Genomic DNA, 24,982 nt, shown 5'->3' with positions numbered 1-24,982 from the left:
AGCATTATTGTTTGAGTAACAGCTTGTTCAGATTTTTGTGATATGGCATTTCAGCAGTTGTGTCTGCTGGTCAAACTGTTAGAGCCTATGTTAAATCAGTGTTGTAATATGCATGTGTGTGTGTATATATATATATTCTTCAGGCTTGGTAGAGCAAGAGAAAAGGAGGTGGTAGAATGGGACGTGGAATGAGAGAAAAGGCAGGTGATTTTGTTAGAGGGTGCCCAATAGAAGAGCAGAGGGCAGGGCCGGTCAGAGGAGAGACATGGGCGTCCAGAGAATAAATAAAGGCCTGGAGGGTAAACTGGCCAGTGGTGCTGCTTTCAGCTGGGGGTGCTTGACTCGCAATTCACCTGTGTGCATTTTCAGCTATTTGCTAATACCAAGTCTGTCTGTCTGTCTGTCTGTCTGCCAGTATGCTGGTTCGGGCGATCCTGCAGACCTCACTGGTCCTGTGGCTGGTACAGAGCACCATACAAGGAGGTAAGTTAGACCTGTCTTCTGAAGCACTTGTTTAAGAGATTTAAGGGTGAGAATAGAAATGCTTGTTACAATATTGGGACACCCATGGGGCAAAATAATTGTAACTGTAACTAAATGATTTTAATCTAAAATGCAAATTATGATTAAAAAAAAAAAAAAAAAAGAATCTCTTCCTCTGTCACTAAGGTTGTGAGGTTAATTTCAGATACAAGGCTGACCCATGTGTTCAAGCCCTCCTTTGTGCACTTATGTTTGGCTGCTGAGAAAATTACATTTTTTATTTAAACTGACACTTTAAAGCAGAGCAATATGCAGGTGGAGAGACCAATCATGCAGTTTCTCTATCTGAATGCCGCTTTGAATTTCTAATAATGTGGACAGATTCCAGCAGTTTATTGATCAAATTTAAATGTATGCATGAAAATCAAATAAAAATCAAATAGCTAATAATGAATTAACCTGTAATTAAAATGAATGAATTAAAAGTAGAAGCAAAGTTAAACATTTATTACAAAATATGTAAGATTTTATTTTTTTTACCTCCATGTCATGGCATAAGAGAATCTCACAGGGAACTTGAAGTAAATATTTTAGGTCGGATGACAAAACGTTTGGGAAATCCAGTTGAAATATATTTTGGGTAAATAAATAGAATGCATTAGTTCTCAATTCTTGCTCCTTTGAGAATTGAGATTTCAATAAAATAGAACTTCAGAATAACATATTTACATCTGCTTAGACGTTTACACCTTTTTATTTATAGGCTACATGTCAATACACAAGGTTATATTAGAAAACAGAAAAATTATAAGTTTGTTAATGTTTTTAACCATGTGTTTGCATATACTTCCAATGCACTATTAGATTAAACAGAAATAAAAAATTTAGGTTTATAACTGTTAATCCTTTTCCCCATTTAATATTGCAACACTGTAAACGCAACACTGAGGTGAAGTAATCAAGAGTGGTGCTTTTCTTTATCTAGTGCCACACTGGCCACTAGCCACACTGTCTTCTTCAGTCATCTTGAGGCATTATCGCGTCATTAAACGTTCAGCCAACAGCCACGAATGTTTGTACGTCAGAATAAAAGGTGTCTAGGAAACGACATAATATAATGCACATAACGATTGCATGTTAAATGTCTGAGGAGTGTGATAAATAGAGAAAAAGCTCAGAAAGTGAGACATGGCTCGATGTGTCTGAGTTTGCCTGGATATACACTGACCGCAACTTAAACAGTCGTATTTCATGTCTGAAGATCAAAACCCGGTGCCTGAAGGTGACAGCGGTGGTCAAAATTTGTCGTCCTTCTGTCAGTCCTGAGTTTATCCGTCCGATACACAGACCATTTTGTCCTTACACTTTCTGGGCATCAGTGGAGGCCTGTCCCAAATACGCACACACAGTGGTTAGTTCAATGAAATTCACATATTAATCTCTTACTACGTCAACTGACACAGTATCCCAACACTGGAAGTTTTATAGGTTGGTTTCTAAGAATTCAAAACTGGAGCTAATCTCACTAACTGAGAAGTTCCTAAATCTATTTGAGCACCCTCTGCTGGAGGGTTTTTTACGACCTTCAAGAGCCCTGCTCTTAAAAACTTAGGCGTTGGTATAGTAATGTTATCAGTTAATATTATGCTGACCATAATAAGTACTTGCATAGAAGGTTTGTCAGAAAACATTGTATTTCCATGGTAAATCTCCAAAATTATGGTATTTTTATTTTTGAATGTGGTATTCAAAATATGTTATTCTTTCTTTTAGGCTAAAAGATTTTACACAGTTTTTTATTTCCTTGTTTTAAAGGAGTTAGGCCACAGACTGGAGCTCTGGGAAGACTGGCGAGTCGAGGTATTTTGCGCTTTTTCATTTCTGTATATATATATAGTGTTTCTGTGAGATATTACAGAGGGTTAGAGGACAACATAAACATTACCTCACATGATGAGTTTCTTTATCAATCCGGCCTTCTGTCTTTTCTCTGTAGGTCCTGGTGTCGGTGTAAAGTCTGGAGGTAAGTCTGTCTGCCTGAACCTGACGGATGCTGCTGAATCCAATGAACACTTTGCTTATGAGAGTGCAAAGGTTATCTTATCCTTCTGTGATTTCTGTACTGTCAGGTCCAGTGGCTGGTATCCTCGGAGCCCGTGGATATGGGGCAGGCAAGCCAGGAAAAACAGGTGATTTAGATGAAAATATGTACAAACAATAAATAAAGATTTACAATTGACCTTTGATTTAACACATGCCAAAGTGACAGAACTGACTTTGAAAAAAGACCATGTATTTTTGATCACAATTCTATGAGTGTTAATCTTTTGGATTCTGTTATACCAATCATTATTATTATTATTTTTTTTCTCTCACAAACAGCTGGCCGTTATCTTGGAGGTAAATTTATTCAGCTTTTTATTTTGTGTACAGTGCCGTTCAAAAGTTTGCAATCTGTACGATGTTTGTGAAGGAGGTCTCAAATGCTAATAAATACTTTATTTGAGTGATCAAAAAAAACAGTTATTATTGTGAAATATTATAACAATTCAAAATAACTTTTCTCTCCTGCAGAATAGTTTAAAATGTCATTTATTCCTGTGATGCAAAGCTGTATTTTCAGCATCATTATTCCAGTCTGCAGTGTCACATGATCCTTCAGAAATCATTCTAATATGCTGATTTGATGATCAAGTATTGAAAACACTTTTGCTGTTCAAGATTTTTATGGAATCAGTGATACCTTTTTTTGATTAATAGAAATAAAAATAAAAATGGTAAGGAATATAAATCTTTTGTTACATTATAAGTATCTTTTTAGTCACTTTTGTTAATTGTACTGTGTATTTGCTGAATAAAAGTATATTTGGTAACACTTTAGAATAGGTAACACTTGTTAACTATTAACTATGACATTTCTCTCAATAAATTCTTAATTTGCTGCTTATTAATAGATAGTGAGGTAGTTGTTAGGTTTAGGTATTGGGTAAGATTAGGAATGTAGAATAAGCCCTTAATATGTTCTTAATTAGCCCTAATGCATGGCTAATAATCTAGTAATATGCATGCTAATAAGCAAATAATAGGTGTAACCTATTCTAAAGTGTTACCCTATAGTATACTGGCTGCAAACTATTGCAGAATGCACTCAAACAGTGTGTAAATGTGTGCAATAGTCCGTGTTATTACAGTATGTGCATGTGGACTCAGTGTGTGTGTAGTATGTGTAATGAGCATGGTGTCTTTTAGGGATGGCATACAGACCCACTGCGATCAGAGGAGGCCTGAAACAAGGATATGGAACACTCGGAGGTTATGGAGGAGGTACGTCCTTCCTAAAACTATAATGGGCAGATATCAGTTTCTACGTCTGATGAATTTATAATGCTTGCATTCATCAACACAATCCTGCTATTTTGGTCTTAGCTGCAAACCTTGGGACTGGCCTGGGGACTGGCCTGGGGACTGGCCTGGGGTCTGCTGGGCTGGGACTCGGCACAGGGTATGGCCTAGGCAATGGGCTGGGAGCAGCTTTAGGTTATCCAGCAGGGAACCTCGGAGGAAGAGGTGAGAGCTGCTCATTTGCTTTCGGTTCAGAAGGACTCTTGCAACACTTACTCACTGTTTGATTTGGACATTTTCTAGGTTACACCAGTAACGGCTATGGAGCACAGCTAGGTGAGTGACCCCAATCAATTAACATTAAATGACACATTCCAGTTTAATGCCATCTCTTTCCGACCTGAAGGTTGTGTAACAGATTGGATCCGATCTAACCAATCAGAATGTGACCTTGTGCTGTGATTAAAATCTTCCACACGTGGTGATATGTGCTGTCCGTTTGCCATGATTAGGTGTCATGTTTCTGATGAAGATGTGTGGGAGTGGGAGTGTATGTGTCTACCATGAGAGGCTTCCACTAAACAGGCATTTACTTCTTCTTTCTGTAACCTTAACATCTCTCTTGTTTTGTTGCCAGGTTATGGGGCAGGAGGATACCCTGCCGCTGGACGCGGTATGTAACCTCTCCTTGTCAAAGTATTAGGAAAATGTGTGTGTTTAACTAAACTCAGGGGTCTGAACAGGTTTTGTTGTTTAATCTGGTCGCTACAGAAGCCTCAACTGACTAATTTTATCCACTTTATTCCAGGAAACAGTTAGACCCCTTTTCCTCCATAATATTTTCTTTATTTCAGATTTCTGCAATTTTGGGTGTTTAAGTGGTAAATTAAAAATTTGATAGGCGCTGCAGGAGGGCATGCACCTTGCCTACAGTTAATTGTTTGCAGAATCATTTCTAGACTTTTATCCTTGTTTTATGATGTACGTGCATAGATAAACGTTCAAAAGCCACTTCAGTGTGACAGTGACACTAGTCACACGGTTTATTATTGTGGATGAGCCAGTGAGTTTTCAGAGAATATGCAGATGTCTTGTGCTATCAGTTTCATGTTGGTGGATGTGGATGGTTGTCTGTTTGGACATCATATAGGTGCTTTCGTGTTGGAAATACTGGATGATTTATGCAAGTGTCATATCTTTGTTAGTTTAAATGCAGTAATCATTTGCAGTAATCTAATGTGCATTATTGTTTGAGTAACAGCTTGTGCAGATTTTTGTGATATGGAACAGCAGCAGTTGTGTCTGCTGGTCAAAGTGTTAGAGCCTATCTTAAATCGGTGTTGTAATATGAATGCTCTTACAAAACATGTCATAAAACGAAAGGCTTGTCTAGATTTGGTGTATCAAAGCTGTGAAACTGACATTAATAATTTTGTGGTCTTCAGGATATGGTGTACCAGCTGGCACACCCACAGGGCAAGGCTCAAAACCATCAAAACTGGGTAAAGCCTCCAATCTCTGACTCTTTCTTGCATTTCCTTTAGGGATAGGCTAATTCCCATTCACACGTCATCAAAATTCATAGATATTCATTCATGTTTTTTTCCTTTTGTAACTGTAGAAAGGGGACATACAAAAAAAAAACACAACAAATAAAAAATATTTTTAATAAATAAATATCTAGACATTCTTAAATCAACATATATTTACCTGAGAAACAAATTACCATAAAATCAGTAAAGTTTTCTGAATAAATAAATAAATAAAAATATATGTAAAAATGTGATGACAATGCTTTAAAAAATAAAAAATATATATTTCTGCAAATAGGGTAAGACAATTTTTTTTGCTTTAAATTAAGTTTCTTTTTCTTATTGGCAGTTTTTATTGTTGTTTAAACCATAAAGTCACTTAATATTGATACATTTGTTAAAAACAGTGCTTTGCTTCTCAAGTAAATGTATATAATGATTTAGGAATGTTTTATGTGTATTTAAAAAGTCAAAAATATTAAGGAATATTTTTTTTTTTTACTTAAAAAATTTGTATGTATGTGTATAGGTGTATTAATCTATGCATTAGTATTATATGTAATATAATATATAAATATATATATATATATATATATATATATATATATATATATATATATATATATAATATTATATTATAAAATTTGACATCGATTTGTTCTGTCAGCCCATTTTGCTTGTTAAGCGTAATATAGGCTATTTGAGCTTGTTGGATTTTTGTTGATGTTTGAGTCAGTTTGGGCTTCTTTGCTGAAGGTTTAGAAAGGTTTAGGAAGTTTTAGAGCACAAAAAGACCCCAAACTAGTCTATAATCTTTATTATCAGTTTCAGGTCTGAGGTTCAATTCAGTTGTCCAGCCAGCAGGGGGCAAATTTTTTTTTTCTCGTTCAAAAAGATTAGAGGAAAAGTTGAGGAACATGTAGATGTTTGAATCAGTCTAAATCATATTTTTCATTCATGCATTAGTTGCTCATAAACAAAAGCAGTATAGGTCCTTAAGTCCTGACTGTTCCACCCACTGAATAAAACTGTGTTCAGATTAGGACCATCTAGTACTTTTTGAAAGGGTACTGTCCCAGTTACAGCTTTGTAGCTTTTTCCCCAGATAATGTAGGAAGCAGGATTGTGCAGTTCCATTGAGTAGCCACTTTTCTTGGTCATGTGTTGGTTTTGCACCTGCTTCAGATGTTGTGTGCCTGCTTCTGTGAGCATCTATTGTGCAATTCTGTCATTTTGCTGTGACACAATAGAGGTAGCTTGTTGTGCATTAGATATTTGCTGTGAACCTTATCTCTCACACCATGAGTCACTATCCTGTGCACCTTTGCATATGTTTGAGAAGAATGCATGCTGACTCAGTACTCCACCAGGGTCAAGTTCAAGTTAACACCCTAATAAGTCAAGTTAACACCCTAATAAGTGTCATTCACAAATATCTTTCTCACCCTTGAAGTCTTTGGCTCTAGCTGATGTGTCTGTATTCACAGGTGTTGGGCCTAGAGCTGGCCAGCCCGTGTCACAGAGAGAGAGGGGCGATGGTAAACCTCAGCACCTCCACGTCTGGCTTTCATGCTTTTTAAAGCTTTATTAATCTGGATTTTTAGTTACAATATTTGAACCATTTACACTGCATGATGAGTGGCATATTGCTTCCTTTTATCTCACTATACAATACATGCCTATCCTGAAATGTGTTGATTTTTTGTCTTATGCTCTTGTAACAGTAGCAGCTGCTATGCTGATGGTGTCTTGGTGAATGTTAACTGGTGTTATGGTGTTTAGGTTACAGTCGCGGAGGGGTCCCTAATGGACAGGGTGATATAGCCAATGGTAAAACTCATCCCAGATGTATGTGGGACTTCATATTTGAAAGATTCATTGTTGTATAATATGATTGACATAGCTGTAGTTTATAGTCGAGTGTTTATCCGCTTGTTAAGCCGTGACATGAGAAAAACTGTTTCTGTGTCCAAGTCTCTGCTCGTTTCAGTTGAGAATCTCGACAGCTGTTTATCAACACTGTTTTTTCATAAGACACATTTAAGATAAACTTAAAAAAACTCATACACTACAGTACCTTGGACACTAATATTTAAGGATTTATAAACAGTGGCCATCTGAGATATAAGTTAGGATCATTTTATATATTTTTCGGTAGTATTACAGCACACCATGAGTGTATATTACCACTATTTGTCGTTTGCGTTTGGCATCTGCTTGAGTGTTTGGACATTGGAAACAGTGACATGAGATGTCAGACTTATCAAGCAGATAGTTAGTATACAGCTGTGTACAGTGTCCTCTTATGGCATAGGCAAGTCAAAATTGTGGGTTTTAAGTAATGGGACTAATATAGTAACTGTAGCTGCGCTCAATAGGTTTCCCCTCAGGACCAGGAGTGACCAATGGAATGAGAGCTCAAATTAAGGGTAAACACACTCCAACAGCTGAATTAAAGCTAATCAGAACTGTAAAAAAAAAATAAAAAAAAAAAAAAAAAATTCTCTTTCACACTCTTTCACAACTGTTTGATATTTTAATATATTTTATGATGTCATTTATTCTTGTGAAGGATTGTTACTCCAGTCTTCAGTGTCACATCATCAACATTTATTATTATTATCAATGTGGAAAACAGTTCATATATTTGTGTTGAAACCATCACATGTGATTTTAGCTTATAATACCTTTATCATCCCCGGACTTTTGTAATGTAGTATAGATGTCTATTAATCAAAACTGCTGTAGATAACTACTGTTATGATCTGTAGGCTATGGTCCAGCAGCAGATATGAATAATGGACGAGGAATTATTAACAATGGTAAAGTTTTTATCGCCTTTGTAGCAAAACAAATGATCTGTTCCTATCTGCGAGTAATCAGTGAAAAGTTTCTGTGATGAATATGTTTATATTCGTTGGAAGTAAAGGGAGAGTGAGTGGAAGGAAATGCATGCAAAAAGATTGTTTTTAAAGAATAAGCATATAGCTGATGTTGGATTCTCTGTGTTGAGATAAACCACTGTTGTAATACAATACAGGACCAGTTTTGCCTAACGGACAGGGCACTGAACCATCCAATATGGGTAAACGTCTTCCTATTAAAATATCACCGGTTTATGGCTGAATGCATGTCACGAGGTGCTGTTTTCTCCAGTCTAAAATCAACTCAGTATTCCAGCCGTCATCCAATGAATTGTATATATGGCATTCGACATGTTAGTGTGTTAATGATTGTAGACTGGAAAATGCACCCCTCATCATGAACTCATTGCAGCTGCAGGTCTATGAATAAGTGCTTTTCTGTACCACAGCTGTTCAGAAAGGTTTCTGTGTGTTTGTGTGTGCGTGCTGGACTAATGCCTCATCTATTTCTTGGGGCTGTTCTCTTTTCTTTTTATATGCTTCACCTGAGCCTTTATCTTTGTGCTGATGTGTGCCCTATGCATGCTAATATCTCTCCCACAGGCCACACATATGGACCAGACACACACACTGTGAATTCGCCTTGCATGATAACTCTGACCCACAGGCCCCTGAACGATCACATTATTCTGTGATGGCCATGATCTTTGTTACTAGTGGCCAAATTTTCATAGCTGATATTTTGTTGGCAGGATACGGCCTTGGTGCTGCTGGTTATCTTGGAGATGGTTTAACTGACGGTTATGGAGCAGGTATCTAGAAATTGTGAACTTTTGTTTCTCTCTAACAAGCACTATAATAATCATATCTTGCTAAAGCTACCAGTTTTTTTGTTGTTTTTTGCTGATACAGGTCTAGGGGCAGGTGGATACCCACAGGGAGTTCGTGCAGGAAAGCAGATTGGTAAATAATATCTCTTTTGTTCATTATATAGAGGAGACGGGGCTAGTTGTCACAAGGGCTGCATATCAGCAACTGTGAAGTTTTGAGTTTAAAGTCTAATTACATAAAGGTGTGTTTTCTACAGCAGTTTGTACACTTTTTTGTGCAAAAGATTTATAAAAAAAAAAATTCAAAACTTTCACAAACACTAAAATATGTTTAGAGACCCCAGACTTTTAAATAAACATCTGATTATTTACAAATAATCATACAGTTTCGTTTTTGTGATTTATTATTTTTTTTATTCTGTCCACTTTTCTATGGCTGTTGATATAGATCTGTCCTGAAAAATAGTTACTGGAGTGAAAACTATGACAACTACTTTAGGCCTTTTCTCCTCTATATAGATGTTTAAATATTGTCCTTTGTTTCTTCTAATGATTTTTCTATTCTTGTCTCTGTTAGTACCCTAGTAAAACCTTTCATAATATCATAACGTTGTTGTTATGCATTGCATGATGCATTAAGCACGAGTGTGGTCAGATCAGCAGCCTGCTGCTTCAGCACAAAGCCAAGAGCGAAGTGCTCCTCTAAGACCTCTGCATCTGAGTTCTTGCACAAACATTGGCGTGCCAGTCTGTGCAAGAAACACCCAAAATTTCACACTCTATGTTATGCTCTTTTTTTTTCCGAATCACCTTGGTTACACAGTTGTTGACTTTGACTGTGAAACACAATGGTGTTTCCTGTGTTACTTTTACACCCTGTGCAGTGTTGAGTTTAATAATGTTTTCTCAGCAGGCTACAGCAACGGATACGGCAGTGAGGTTTATGGCACAGCAGACGGTTATGGAGCAGGTGAGTCTGGACTGGATAGGTACGATGGAGCATGTCCCAATGTCACACTAACATATAAGCATAATTATAATTGAGAGACAATTATAATTATGTTACAGGACCGGCCTACCCATCAGTGTTAGGTGATAATGTTGGTCTGAACAGTATAGCTGGTAAGGTTATGGGTGTAATCAACAGCATTGCATTCACACTAAAGAGATTCAAAACACCTGCAATAATGTCAGCACTTCATCCAGTGTGTAATACACTCTGTCCTGTGATTATACACAAGATTATTTTAATCAAGATTGTAGAAAATAGCCTCCTCCAGCCTAATCTGGTTGAAGTGTCTGAACTGCAATAGCTTGACCACTGAGCAATCAGCTGTTGCCAGTGCAATTACTTTTATACTAATACTAAGCTAATCTGAGCAAGACCGTAATATGCTCCTAGGATGCCACTAATGGAGATGGTAAACCGAGTGTTTTGCATACATTAACTAGAAGCAGCATCATCTGCATGAAATCACAGAGGTCAATGTCTGCTCGCGCAGGTCTTGGCGCTGGAGGCCTTGGAGGTCCAGGACTGGTAGTGAACCCCGGCCTTGGTGCTGATGCCAAGTCTAGAAAATATGGTAAGAAAAGTCATCTGAAGATGACAGTTAAATAGAAACACACTGAATACACAACCGTTCAAACAGGGTTTGGGTTGTTTTGATCAATTTTATGCATTAATTTCTTTAAAAAAAAAATCTTACTGACAGATTACAGCATTTCCTACTTCACCTGCCATTGACAAATGTGGCAAAACTCGGTGGTTGCTTGTTCCTGTAAAACCTCTGGTTTAATTTGTCTAAAGGGGCTGGCGGAGTTCTTGGAGCTGGATCCTTGCCTTACGGTGGCCAGCCTGTGGTCTCAGCTGGACTTGACCCTCAAAGCAAAGCTGGTAGTTATGGTGGAGCTACATACAGAGGAATACCAACGCTTGGGGCAGACACTTCTTTGGGTACGTGCATTGCACATTTTTGTCATTCAAATGCAACATGCAAATCTCAGTTTACCGGCTATCCTGATGCTTTGCTTGAGGATTTGACTTGAACACAAATGTCCCCTGTTCAGAAAACGAATGATGATTATAAACAAGAGAGTAAAGAGTATTCATAAACCAAACATGCTAACAGAGATCCGATAACTGTTACAAGAAAGACAGTAAAGATGGTGTGTCTCCTATCAGGTGGTACAGGTGGAGCAATGGAGCCATTAGCAGGTAATATTGTGAAGTTTTTGGGCAATATATTTCAAGTCCTTTTATTGATTACAAAATGTTACTGCTGCAGGCGGAGCTGTAGGCCAGATTCCTTACAACGCACCAGTCATTGCAGCTGGGCTTGAAGGTAAGTTGATAACAAAAAGAGAAAAACCGAACATCATAGACTGTCTGATTGTGACACAGGTGTAAATGTGTTTACCTGCAGCTGATGCTGGTTATCCTTTTGGTGCTGAGCAAGTCAGCCTGGGTGCTGATGCTACAAAGACAGCCGCCAAATATGGTGAGAATATAAGCAGTTTTCTTTTTTTCATATACATCTAATACATATCTATTTTCTTTCCTTGAAAGAAAGTAAATACTTTTATTCAACAAGGATACATTAAATGGATCAAAAGTGATTGTAAGGACATTTATAATGTTATAAAAGATTTCGGTAACACTTTCTATGAAGCCCCTTTTTATGTGTTCCTGTAGCTCAAGTGGCAGTGCATTGTGTTATCAAGCGCAAGGTTGGGGGTTCGATTCCCCGGGAACACATGATAGGTAAAAACTGATAGCCTGAATGCACTGTAAGTCGCTTTGGATAAAAGCGTCTGCTAAATGCATAAATGTAAATTTTATTTAAATTTAAAACATCATAATGGTATTTTTAAGGCATTATAATGAATGCATAATGCATTATAAAAAAACCTTCTAATATGTTATACCAACTCATGAATAATCAAAACAACAACTATAATACGTCATAATACTTACGTATTTGTGGTTATAAGTTTAAGAGTATAATTATTTATAACACTCAATGAACATCAAATTAAATCTACTTCATTTACATTGTAATGGACTGTGTCATATCCTGACATTGTTTATTTCAGATCTGTTTCTTACTAACACTTGTGCGTGGTTTCCTGTTGGGCTGATGTTAATGAACTGAAAAAATACTATGTTTTATATGGTTACATTTTATCTTGATTGTCCTCTTAATCAATCGACTATAAGTGACTTTGCAACTACATGCCAAATAACTCTCACTAGAGTATTATGTATTAGTATGCTCAAGAATATGCTAATGTACTTGCAAAGTCACAGACAGTCAGTTTATCTGTATCTAAATAAAGTGTTAGCATATATTTACAGTAGCAGGCATACTAATACTCTAATGACTGCTGGGTGATATGTAGATGCAGAGTTACGTATCAACTCTTGTCTTAAGGGTACCATCAAAATAATCAAACTGATATTACAATACAAATAGTTCAAAGCAAATGTGTCATATTACACATTCATCTGATCTGGTATCTGATCTTATGGCTGTTTGAGAGAACATTTTATTATTATTATTATTATTGTTATTATTATTACTTATAAGTGGTCTCTGACCACTTTAAGTAAAGTAGCATCAGAATAATGGCAAGATATGAGACTTATAATACATTATAACTATGAGAAGAATAATCCTTTGTAAAAGTGGATGCAACTTGTTCATTGTGTTATAAATCATCATACTCTTAAAAGCTTTCACCACAAATAAGTAAATATTATAATATATTAAAACTGTTCCTATTAATATTCATGAGATGATACAACATATTATAAGGTTTTTATAATGCATTATGCATTCATTATAATGCCTTAAGAATACCCTCATAATGTGAATTATAATTATGAATACGGGCTTCATAGAAAGTGATACCAAGATTTCTATTCTATTTCTCTTTCAAATAAATAATGGTCCTTTAAACTTCCCGTTTATCAAAGTGTCCTGAAAGAAAAAGGCATCACAGTTTCCACAATAATATTAATAAGCAAAACTGTTTTCAACATAGTAATAAGAAAGCAAGTTGAGCATCAAATCTTCATATTAGAATGATTTCTGAAGAATCACGTGTCACTGACGACTGTAACTGAAAATTCGGCTTCGCCATCACAGGAATAAATAGTGTTTTAAAACAGCTGTTTTAAACTGCAATATTATTTCACAATATTGTAGTTTTGTTGCTGTATTTTTCAGTCTGGGTGAGCTTAAGAGACCCAAAACCATGACCCCAAACTTTTGAACAGTAGTGTATGCATTTAAATCATTAAATCATTTTTAATATTGACTGATAACTGATGCATGCCAAATGACCACCAGTCTGCTGTTCTCATCTTCACCATTTCTCCACTAACATGACTAAATACATACATGCTGTTGACTAATAACCATTGTGGTGACTGATCACAGGCACTGGATATGCAGCTGCACTGAGTACTGGGGGTCAAGGGCCCTATGCTGGTGAGTAAATCAATCATATGAGCTGTCTAACCTAATGACATTGGTTAAGGTCTAACGTGTGGTTAGTTTCACTATATTATTATTATTATTTTTTTTTTAACAGGACAGAAGGATGGAAGCAAGCTTAGTGGCATTTATGGGAATGGCTACAAAGGTAGATGATATATTAGAAGATCTGTATTCTTAATGTATTGCGTATTGTGTCTTTTACCTTTCTCATCCATCACTTCTCATCTTCCTTTTCCGTCTAGGCTGATTTCCAAGGCCATGCTGTTAAACTCGTCAGTGTTTTCTTAGCCCTTTTATGCCTAGTGTTCCTCACCGTTGTGCAGTTTTGTGACATGTTTTGTCTGCCATATTGTTTTGGTGTTGGTGTTGGTGCCCTTTTGCGCCGGGCATGTGTGTTTTGTGTGTACGTGTGGTTTTGATGTTCATTGTTATGTTGCTTGATGTGTCCCCAGTCTGTTCGTTTGTCTTGTCCAGTGGAGTGTTTTATGTCCCTTGTGTGTCTCTGTATCTAACTAAAACATGCTAAGCACTTCATTGACTGTTATTTTAATTCTTATGAAACACTAAATATTCCACCTCCTAATCTGACTCCTGAGTGTTTGCTTGACAACTATGATCAACGAGGATTTCAACAGACTGCCCAGTCCTGCTTAAGGGCACAGTGGTAGCTATTATGCACCAGAACGAGCTACAAAAGTGGTTTTGAATTCTGTGTTGAGGTCATGTTATGTTATGAGATTACACAATGTTTTAAAGTGAACACTAAGAAAATGACATAACAGTCAAAATCTTTTGAGCTCTCACATGGGGTAAACATACTGCTCTGTTCTCATCCATCTACAGGAAAACCACACGACAAGCATCCTGTGTCAGACTCATGAGGTGACATTTAAGAGGAAACAAGTCAAAGCCATTGTTAAAGGGATAGTTAACCCAAAGATAAAGATTCTGTCATCATTTACTCATTTACCTCGTGTCATTTCAAACCTGAAAAAGACCTCAAAATGTCTCAAAGTGGTGTCTAGTGTTGTTTTGGACCCCGTTTATTATGCCATTTTTTAACTATCCAGTCGGTCAGAAAAAGAAAAGGGATTACAACTCCAACCAGACAATTTATAGTCTTTCATGACATGAAACATTACATTTTTAGTTATAGATTACTTTTGCACACAATAAAAACTGTCATAGTGACATTATGCTACTTGCAATAAACACAAATCATTTTCAGCAATACAAAGTGTAGACTGAAAGAGCATAACACAGTACAATGCATATGTGATGTGTTTTTGAAACATTGCCAGTGCAAGCATAGAAATCCTCCAATAAAAACAGCAGATAATAAATATATCTGTATGTATTGCGCATTGTCTCTGAAGTTGAGAAATATGAAAATAAGAATTATATTAAATATGACTTTTTAATAGTGATTAATACAAGCAAGGTTCAAGTTATATTTTGCATAGTCGCACAATCAGATCCGAAGCCAAAACTGACTACAGAATAGTTTTAGCACTGTAATTTGTCTTTTGAAATACATAAAGTCTGTCCAGAAGTACTCCCTTGCTCATCAGTATTTCTGCCGGCACAGGTCGTGCATTTCGGGATGTGTATACCTTCTCCAGTTGAAAGTTCATGGGGGAACCGACATACTTTGCACAGTGGGGGCCAGACAAACTTGGAGCGCAAGTCACTTCTGTTTTGTAGAACAGCAGACCGTGATTTAAAGTACAGAAGTTTTCATTCAGACCTGCTTTTATGGGTACTTCACAGTTTCCCAGCCAATCGTCGTCCCATTTACTATCTTCATCCCACACCTCCAGTTTTATCTTTTCATTATCTGCCAGGACAACATCACCCAAATCAAAGGTCCTCCCCCAGTAGGGTGAGTTGTTATTCGTGATCATATCAGTGCGTCCAATCGGAATGTTATTTTTGTCGAACAATTTAACATACCCATCGGTCGCTGTGGTCGTGTCACCCCACAGGCCTTGGGCCCTCACGACTGTGACCTTTACCCGAGAAAGCCCACGCTTGGATGGGCAGCAGTCTGGTGTGATCCCGGGATTGTTGCGACAAGTGCAGGCACACGGGTTGCTTGGGTTGGCTTTGACGCCGTCTTTGCAAGAGTCGGTGCAGTTCCTCCAGAGGGACTTTTCCAGGACGTAGTCATGGATGGCTTGGCGCAAGTGTTTGCGCACTGGATCTTTGTTGGAGATCAGCTCATGCAGGGACTCCAGAGAGTAGGTAATAACATCTGGGTTTTGTGGCAGGGAGTCGAGCCATTCTTTGTAAGCTGATGGGTCTTTTCCTCCAGAGAAAAGCAGCTCAGGGTCTGAAGTGTGACCTCCGGTCACCTCGGTCAGCCTTTGAATTAAAAACCAGTTGATTAGGGATACATTGATATTAAAAGCCTTTTTGAAGTGAACATGAAATTATTTTTATAAAGTCAATTTCATTCTCAGTGTTTTTGTTGTGTTTTCCAGTACAAATATCGAAATATTATAACATGAAGATACATTTACTTTTAGTCAGATCAGTTTATTTATTCATAAAGCACCATTTAAACAACAGAGCACTGACCAAAGTGCTGTCTAAGAATGAAAATAATTCCTTAAAAAGAAAACAACAACATTGTGACGATGGGGCGGGGCTGAGGGCCGTGGGAACGAGGAGTGAGGCCAGTTGAGTGATTGGAGATGAGCGACACCTGCTCGACTCACCGGTCTCGAGTCCCACGGAGGAGATGGAAGGATATAAAACCGGAGCGACGACAGTGAAGGACGAGAGAGGACCAGGCCTGGGCTTTTAGTTGTGTTTGGGTTTTATTTGTACGCATCAGTCATCCGTGAGGGGCTGATGTTCTGTTTTGTGTTTATTTTGAATTATTAAAGTTTCAGTTTCATTGTCTGCCGGTTCCCGCCTCCTCCTTCCCGATGATTATGGAGTTTATATTATTACAGTGGTGCCGAAACCCGGGAGAGGGAGGGACGCGCTGCTGAAGATCCCTCTCCGCTGTGGTGAATCCGCGGTGCCATCGAGCAGGCGAGGAGTGTGCCGCTATGGACGCTCGAGGCGGTGGGCTGGAGTGAGTTGCCGGGGATGGGTGAGCTCGCTGCCGGCTGCCCGTGATATGGAGGGGCGGCTGCCGTCCGTGGGGGAGCGGAGGAGTCGGCACCGTTCGCCAGGGGGCCAGAGCCTGTTGCCGTCCGCCTGAATGTGGAGTAGCAGGGAACGGGGGACTCCTGCCGGCAGCCCAAAACCGGAGGAGCCCTCGCTGTCCACCGGGCAGCGGAGGAGTGTCGCGACGTCCGCTGAGGGCCGTCCAGTGTCACCGCCAGGCACCGCGGAGGAGATCACAGAGCTGGTGGAGGGCCAAGCAGCAGTGCGTCTCGGAATCGGAAATTTTTTTTTTCTACTCTCTCCCCTCTCTTGTCTCTGTCGCTCCTCCTTCCATCTCCTTTTCTCTCGCCTCGTCTGTCCTACCCCCAGGTTCCCGCAGGTTCCCTTGGGTGGTCCCCCCCGGAAGGAGGGAGTGGGGGGGGGGGGTAGAGCGCAGTCTCGGGAGTACCCCCGGCCTGCGAGGGGCGATGGGGGTATGTGACGAGTGGGGCGGGGCTGAGGGAGTGATTGGAGATGAGCGACACCTGCTCGACTCACCGGTCTCGAGTCCCACGGAGGAGATGGAAGGATATAGAACTGGAGCGACGACAGTGAAGGATGTGAGAGGACCAGGCCTGGGCTTTTAGTTGTGTTTGGGTTTTATTTGTGCGCAACAGTCATCCGTGAGGGGCTGATGTGCTGTTTTGTGTTTATTTTGAATTATTAAAGTTTCAGTTTCATTGTCTGCCGGTTCCCGCCTCCTTCTTCCCGATGATTATGGAGTTTATATTATTACAGTGGTGCCGAAACCCGGGAGAGGGAGGGACGCTCTGCTGAAGATCCCTCTCCGCTGTGGTGAATCCGCGGTGCCATCGAGCAGGCGAGGAGTGTGCCGCTATGGACGCTCGAGGCGGTGGGCTGGAGTGAGTTGCCGGGGATGGGTGAGCTCGCTGCCGGCTGCCCGTGATATGGAGGGGCGGCTGCCGTCCGTGGGGGAGCGGAGGAGTCGGCACCGTTCGCCAGGGGGCCAGAGCCTGTTGCCGTCCGCCTGAATGTGGAGTAGCAGGGAACGGGGGACTCCTGCCGGCAGCCCAAAACCGGAGGAGCCCTCGCTGTCCACCGGGCAGCGGAGGAGTGTCGCGACGTCCGCTGAGGGCCGTCCAGTGTCACCGCCAGGCACCGCGGAGGAGATCACAGAGCTGGTGGAGGGCCAAGCAGCAGTGCGTCTCGGAATCGGAAATTTTTTTTTTCTACTCTCTCCCCTCTCTTGTCTCTGTCGCTCCTCCTTCCATCTCCTTTTCTCTCGCCTCGTCTGTCCTACCCCCAGGTTCCCGCAGGTTCCCTTGGGTGGTCCCCCCCGGAAGGAGGGAGTGGGGGGGGGGGGTAGAGCGCAGTCTCGGGAGTACCCCCGGCCTGCGAGGGGCGATGGGGGTATGTGACGAGTGGGGCGAGGCTGAGGGAGTGATTGGAGATGAGCGACACCTGCTCGACTCACCGGTCTCGAGTCCCACGGAGGAGATGGAAGGATATAGAACTGGAGCGACGACAGTGAAGGATGTGAGAGGACCAGGCCTGGGCTTTTAGTTGTTTGGGTTTTATTTGTGCGCAACAGTCATCCGTGAGGGGCTGATGTGCTGTTTTGTGTTTATTTTGAATTATTAAAGTTTCAGTTTCATTGTCTGCCGGTTCCCGCCTCCTTCTTCCCGATGATTATGGAGTTTATATTATTACAAACATCAAAACAGATAAAACACCAAAACAGTACAAACATTTTAATTGAATAATGTTTTTTTTTTTTTTTAACATGACTGCCAATGGGGTACGGAGAAATGTTTTCCTTTTCTTACCCCATTGATATTTGTTCTTGTTTTAAGAAAACATTTTTAATTTTTAATTTGCTTCTGGAGTAAATGTCTGCTGACAATATGGCTGATAGCAGATAAATGACTGAGATAAAAAAAAAAATCTATACTGTATGTCTAAATGAATAATATACAAAATATTAAAAATAAATAGACAAATTAAAATGATTCATGCTAAATGAATTTAGGCATCACAATATTATCATTTACAGTATTTGAGAAGGGATATCAAATCGTAGGTCTGCTAAAGATTACAGTTAATTATTTAGAGCTATTTATTAATTTACTTTAAGTGAGCATTAGATGATGGCAGAGCTCATCTAAATGTAAAAAATAGGGGATGTCCAGAACAGAAAATTTATGACTACTGGAAATTACAATACACGTCATGATTTAAACCCACCTGTCATTAAAGCGGCTGGAGAAGCTGCTTTTGCTCTCTGTTTTGTCCTTGTCTTCATTACAGTGCTTACTTTCTGCTTTCATATCTACTTTGCCACGGATGCTGGCACTTGCCTCCACGTCCAAACATGTCTTCACTTCATCTGCACTTAAGCCCTGCAGAGCGGTCTCACACTGTCTGATGCTGGTCACAGAGTGGACGCTTCCTCCAAGAGTCACCTGGCAAAACACAAAACTCCCGATTAATGGTTTGACTCGCAGTGTATTGTGTCGTTGAAGCATTTTGGGCCTTTGTAATCCATACATGTGGAGTAAATTGTAAACTAGAATTACCTTAGTGATGTAATGGGTTCCATAGGTGTTGATGAACTTGTAAAAACGATTTTTGAAATCAAGATTGTATGTCTTGGGAAGCTCCTTCACAGAGCGCTTGAACTCGGGATGGAGGACAGGCTTGTTGGAGACCCTGTAGCTGTAGGTAGACATGGAAATGTTAGAAGAGATAGGAGAAGGTTATGACTCTTTTGTTTCTTTTATTATGAAGTATTCAAGAAAGGCGTGAGGCAATGGGAGCTGGTATTTCGCACCTGTAAAATGAACAAGAGATACTTTGACTGGCAAAACTGTACTTGTCTCTTTTGGTCTTCTCCATTGAGTACTCTGCAAGCTTCGAGTTAGTTCCTGCCAAAATTAATGAGCCTGAATTTTCCTTAACATTTATACCCAAACTAGTCGCCCAGTTGTTCTCAATGGAGGACATGCTGGAGCTGACCAGTTCCTCACTGGACTGGTATAGGGAACTTGATACTTGAATGCTGCACTTTTTGCTGGATCTCCAGTCTACCACAGATGTGGGAAGCTTTTGATTTGCTCCTTCCATGTAGGGGTTCCTGCAAAGAGTGCACGATTTATCCTTTCGCCTCCAGACCTCGGTGTTGATGACAAAGGCTCCCTTGCGCTGCATCTTGGTCACATCGTATCCTTCTCCGGCCAGGTTGGACCCGGGGGCGAAGGTTGCTTCTGCACATTCATTCGGTTTACCTTTAGTGCATGACTGCACGATGGGCAGAAAGAGGTAAAAAACAAGTCCGGCCCACATTCCTGTAAAATTGCTTAAGATGTGTTTGGATGCTCTTCTTTCCTATGAAAAAAAACAGAAACGTTATGTTATGTGCCAGTGTTTATATTTTATTTATCTATTTTTTTATTTTTATGCAAACTTGGGAATGTTGGAAATTTGGAAATGCTCTGTTGCACATGAACATGATGGAAAAAGGTTATTATATTTTATTGTAATTAGGATTATGACAATTTAGTGGATCTTGCTATAGGGATCATGAGGAATAATTAAAAAAACTAATTTCAGTTACTTTTTAATTAAATTATTATTACTATTATGTGAAAGCTCGAAAGCCTTCATAATGATAAAAATTAAATAATAATAATAATATTGACATAATGGTTTATTTTGGTAATTACCAAATACAATTGTAACTGACTTCTGAAAAAAAAACAGACAAACATTTAAAACCAATTTAACCCTCTGGAGTCGATTAACGCTGATATGCCTTATGAGTCATTTTCTCCAGATAACCCCGTAAATTACACTTTCAGTTTTAATCGTACAGATAAGAGCAATACATCAATCGAATCTGTAAAGGGTCTAATTTTTTGGATACAGACATAATAACAACAAACCTTTGTGGACTTATAAAATAAAGATAACAAACAAGGTGTGCTGTCTGCGCTGATGTTCATTTACAAACACGTCATTAAAATGAACTGTAACTCCGTCAATACTCCTAATCTGACACCTTAGTGACGGTAAAAAAGGTTTTTTATTTATAAACCTCTAAAAACCTTATTGACTGATGTTTTAGTGCACTTCCTGCAAATATAGAATCAAATATGTGCCGTTTCACGTGGTTAGTGCAAACTGTCAGCTGACCAAAGCAGTTTAATTCCTGTTTGCACCTTGAGAAGATGATGACTGTATCAAGGCTCCGAAACAATAGGCTAGTAAATTATGTTATCATAAAGATATGACAGATTTTTGGTGCACATTATCTTTAAGGTGTCAAGTATTCATATATGAATTCACATATATTCAGTTTTGTTGAGTGTGGTCGTAAACAATCTTGATGGTCGCAATAGTGGGATGACAGTGAACTTAGGTTGGCTATTGTAAGTGAAAACTGCACTAAAATGTTGCAATGATAAAATATTGCACTGAATTAAAGTTCAAATGCTACAAATAAGTTACTATGTTGATGTTGTAATACTGGTAGCACAAAATAAAATAAACATTGATGATGTGTTACAAACAAAGTAACAATTTTGAAAAAACCGTTTCAATATTCCTATATTTTATGCATTATAGTAACCCCAGAATGTGATCAAACTGTTTAAAATAGTTGGACTGAGATAGGTAATGATTTTTATGAAATATTTTAATTCAGTACACGCATTATCCCACCGGTAACAATTGTGACCGACCATAAAACACACATTTTTTCACACATATTTAAAAAGAAAATGTTGCCCTAATTTTAAATTCTAGTCTCCAAAATGTAACTAATTCTGAAATATAAACAGGACTGCCGTAACAGGATGTGTGCCTTGTGTGGAGAACATGATAGAAAAAGCTTTTTTGCAATTGTAGTTGCTTATTTCTTTTGAATTACATCACAGGCAAACTTAAGCAGCACGAAACATATCACTATTTTCGTTAAAAGGTGATGTAAAACTCTCATCTTACCTTGAACTACTCTGTATTTTCCAGCAGGCATTGATGACTGAAGTGTGAGAGGGGGCTATATGTAGGAAACAAACGCTAGCTTGTGGGTGGGCTTTACCGTTATTTGCTACCAATAAAAGATACACTCATCCATCCGTTGTGGGCTGAGTGAGGGTATGCGTTTCAGTTCAGAGGAATTGAATGTGGTCTCAAATAGCCACTTCAGCGCTGAGTATGTTCTAAGTTGAAATGTGGTCTAGATGACGAGTCAAGGGAACATGTGAGCCTTCATTTACACGTTGACCTGTGCATTGTTAAAACATGCAGATGTAGAGCCAGACCGTAGGACTACACGTGTCAAATCAAAACTTAATGTTTGACTAAATGTGCCTCAGTGCTGCTGTTAGTCACATAGTTCCTCTCATGGTGTTAAACCTCCTACACACTTTTGACAGTTCGCCATCCTAACAACTAAAAATGACAAGAATGACTTAGAAAAATCACTTCAACTTGTTTCATGATTGTTTTATTAACCACAAAAATTTGCATGCAAGAAAGTGCGAAGCATAACGCATACTGAGGAAATATAGCAAACACCTGCAGGTCGTATCAAAGATCTGAATAGCATTAAGAAAATAAAAATAAAAAGCTCATTAAGCATCAGTAATAAGATGTTAAAAGAATAGTTATCTGTCACGTTAATGCTGAGATGCAAAACACAAATACTTATTTTATTGTGCTTTGGTAATAAGCTTTCACAAAGTCTGGGTTTTGGTTTTAGGATCACTGGTTTGACTAAACCGCAAGCGGCGCTCATCCAAAAGCACTCCCATTTTCAGCAGCTCATCTTTGGGGATGGGATGGGCGTGTCGTGACACGTACACCTTCTCTAGATGGGAGGCCATCGGAGAGCTCGCGTACTCTGTGCATGAGGAGCCAGCTAAACTAGGAGCACAGGTTACAGACGTTTTGTAGTACAGCAAACCATGGTTAAGTCGACAGAAGTTGCTTTTGACTCCGGCTTTTAGTTGTATGTTGCACGCCCCCAGGAGGTCATCGTCCCACTTGTTGTCCCTATCCCACACTTCTAGTCTCAGCCCCCCAAACTGAGAGAGAACGAAACTGTCAAGACCAAACTTCCAGTTCCAGGTTGGTGAGTTTTGGTTCCAAATTACTGGTGTTTCCCCTAGAAAGACCTTCTGATTTCTCAGGACCTTGACATACCCATCGGTCTGTGAGAAGTAATCTCCCCATAGACCCGTCGCCTTCATCACGGTTACACTAATCTGAGCCAGTCCACGCTGTGCAGGGCAGCAGTTTGCTTTTACTCCAGCGATGTTATGACAGCTGCACTTACAGGGCTCTTTTGGGGTTAGTTGGGATACCGGCCTTGCAAGGAGTAGAGCAGTTCTTCATAAGGGCCCTCTGCAGTATGTAGTCACGAATGGCTCGGCGTAACTGCTTATATTTTGGATTCTTGACTGGCAGCAACATATGGAGGGGCTTCAGTTTAAAGGAAATCACGTCTGGTTTTTCTGGCACTGTGGCGAGCCACTGATTGAAAGCACCAGGATCATTTTTGTCTGAGAAGAGAAGCGCTGTGTCTTGAGCGTGGCCACCCGTGATTTCAGTTAACCTTGTGGAAAAAAAGAAAAGAAAAGAAAAAGAAAGCTTGAACCCTTCCCCCAGTAATAATAATGATGATGATGATGAATAACATACACTTGTTGTATTTTTGTCTATTATCATTATATTATATTATATTATATTATTATATTATATTATATTATATTATATTATATATATTATATTATATTATATATTATATTATATAATTAATGTACTACCTTTCAAGGAAAATATTAAACTGTGAATCCCATTTTATTTTCAGTGATTAAGTTTCAAATTTCAAAAAAAATATTCTTCTTATTATTATAAGTATAATTTTTAATTACATGACATAATACAAAATACAAAAATAAACCATAAATAAGAATGTATGTATTATATTATAGATATTCTAAATTAAAATATACATTTAAAAATATCAAATAAAAAATGATAAAAATTGTATATATATAAATTGTAATATACATATATATAAACACACACACACACACACACACACTAATATTTATATCAGACTATATTGTTTAGCCATTTTTAACTAATAATTTAGCTGATAATCCAGTTAAATCACATTCTGCCAAGTCAAGAAAACAAACCTGTCAGAAAAAATTGTTAGCAAAACTGTGTTTGCTCAGCTTTTTTGTCTTTGCTCTGTTTACAGTGACGGGCAGCAGTGTCAGCGCTGATCCTCCTCACACTTGCAGATACCTCGACGTCCAGACATGTTTTGACCTCATCATACTGAGGTCCTGTAGAGTAGCAATGCAGTTCCTGACACTGGTCACAGACTGAACTGCTCCACCGAGTTTCACCTGACAGATTACAAGCAACAGTGACACATTTGCGACAGACTGAGAGAAATAGCACACATTGATATTTCTATATTTTGGCTTACCTGGACAATGTAATGTGTGCCAAACTTTTCGACAAGTGACAAGTAGCTTTCTTTGGTTTGGTTGTCATACGTCTCTGGAAGACTTGTGAATTCAATTGCTTAGCTCGTGATGAAGAGAAGCCGCGGCTGCTAATGCTATATCTGAAGACAACAGTTAATAGTGATGCACATTAAAACCCTTATACAATCATATGCATCACAGCAATTAACTCATATTTTTAAGTCTCACCTGTAGTATTCGCAGGATGTAGATCTGCTTGATGAAGCTGAACGTGTCCTTTTTGGGTCTTTGCCATTGAAATACTCGGCGAGTTTTGGAGTTCGTTCCAGCCATCATCAGCGATGCCTTATTAACCATTTTGCCTATTCCCAGGCCGGCTTTCAGTTGTTCTCTATGGAGGAGGTGCTGGAACTGACCAGGGACTCGCTGGACTCATAAACGGAGCTGGATAATGACCCTTTGCATTTTTGGGTGGCCCTCCAGTAAAATCACAGACACTGGGAGCTTCTGCTTTTTTTTTCTGCATGAATGGGTTTTTGCACAGGTTACACGTGTTGTTCGTGAGCTCCCACTTACTCATGTCGATGACAAAAGTCCCCAAGTGCTGCATCTTAGTTATGTCGAAACCCTCTCCAGCCAAGTCAGATCCTGGCACGAAATCCTGCATCTTGGCAACTCTGCTTCTTTACCCCAGAAAACATGACGGGCTGGCTGGAAGAGGAAAGTACAGAAAGAATCCCAGACCACAGGATAACTAGAGGAATCATTGCGAGTTTGGGTGTTATCCTGCCATGATATACATAA

At 39.2% G+C, this 24,982-nt stretch overlaps 3 protein-coding genes and 1 pseudogene across 5 annotated transcripts; 2 read left to right on the top strand and 2 right to left on the bottom strand.

Moving 5' to 3' along the window:
* The first annotated feature begins 323 nt into the window (after positions 1-323).
* LOC113070396 (glycine-rich cell wall structural protein 2-like) lies at positions 324-8,483 on the top strand. The gene is made up of 15 exons (XM_026243683.1): positions 324-483; positions 2,299-2,343; positions 2,480-2,506; positions 2,613-2,672; positions 2,866-2,883; positions 3,733-3,807; positions 3,910-4,050; positions 4,129-4,161; positions 4,463-4,498; positions 5,271-5,327; positions 6,845-6,895; positions 7,140-7,187; positions 7,736-7,786; positions 8,129-8,179; positions 8,398-8,483. The coding sequence occupies exons 1-15, from the start codon at positions 417-419 to the stop codon at positions 8,481-8,483; spliced, it is 846 nt and encodes a 281-aa protein (XP_026099468.1). The 5' UTR covers positions 324-416.
* On the top strand, positions 8,473-14,129 carry LOC113070392 (acanthoscurrin-1-like). Of its 3 annotated transcripts, none has more exons than XM_026243678.1 (11): positions 8,473-9,033; positions 9,134-9,184; positions 9,965-10,021; positions 10,554-10,634; positions 10,859-11,005; positions 11,234-11,266; positions 11,337-11,393; positions 11,475-11,549; positions 13,494-13,544; positions 13,648-13,698; positions 13,796-14,129. In XM_026243678.1, exons 1-11 carry the CDS (start codon positions 8,916-8,918, stop codon positions 13,798-13,800), a joined length of 726 nt encoding a protein of 241 aa, XP_026099463.1. In that variant the 5' UTR covers positions 8,473-8,915; the 3' UTR covers positions 13,801-14,129. The 3 variants fall into 3 exon arrangements, with proteins under 3 accessions (XP_026099463.1, XP_026099462.1, XP_026099464.1); XM_026243677.1 differs by having other exon boundaries at positions 9,962-10,021; XM_026243679.1 differs by lacking the exon at positions 11,234-11,266 and having other exon boundaries at positions 9,962-10,021.
* Positions 14,130-14,553: 424 nt separating this feature from the next.
* On the bottom strand, positions 14,554-21,761 carry LOC113070394 (perforin-1-like). The gene is made up of 5 exons (XM_026243680.1): positions 21,675-21,761; positions 19,504-20,057; positions 19,250-19,388; positions 18,918-19,135; positions 14,554-15,917 (listed from the first exon to the last, which is right to left on the bottom strand). Exons 2-5 carry the CDS (start codon positions 20,013-20,015, stop codon positions 15,047-15,049), a joined length of 1,740 nt encoding a protein of 579 aa, XP_026099465.1. The 5' UTR covers positions 20,016-20,057; positions 21,675-21,761; the 3' UTR covers positions 14,554-15,046.
* Positions 21,762-22,049: 288 nt separating this feature from the next.
* On the bottom strand, positions 22,050-24,845 carry LOC113070393 (perforin-1-like; annotated as a pseudogene).
* Positions 24,846-24,982: the final 137 nt, after the last annotated feature.

This window comes from Carassius auratus, unplaced genomic scaffold, assembly GCF_003368295.1.
Source record: "Carassius auratus strain Wakin unplaced genomic scaffold, ASM336829v1 scaf_tig00003838, whole genome shotgun sequence".
NCBI classification, from domain to species: domain Eukaryota; kingdom Metazoa; phylum Chordata; class Actinopteri; order Cypriniformes; family Cyprinidae; genus Carassius; species Carassius auratus.
The sequence above is the reverse complement of the archived record's forward strand: the minus strand, read 5'-3'. Positions and strand labels throughout refer to the sequence as shown.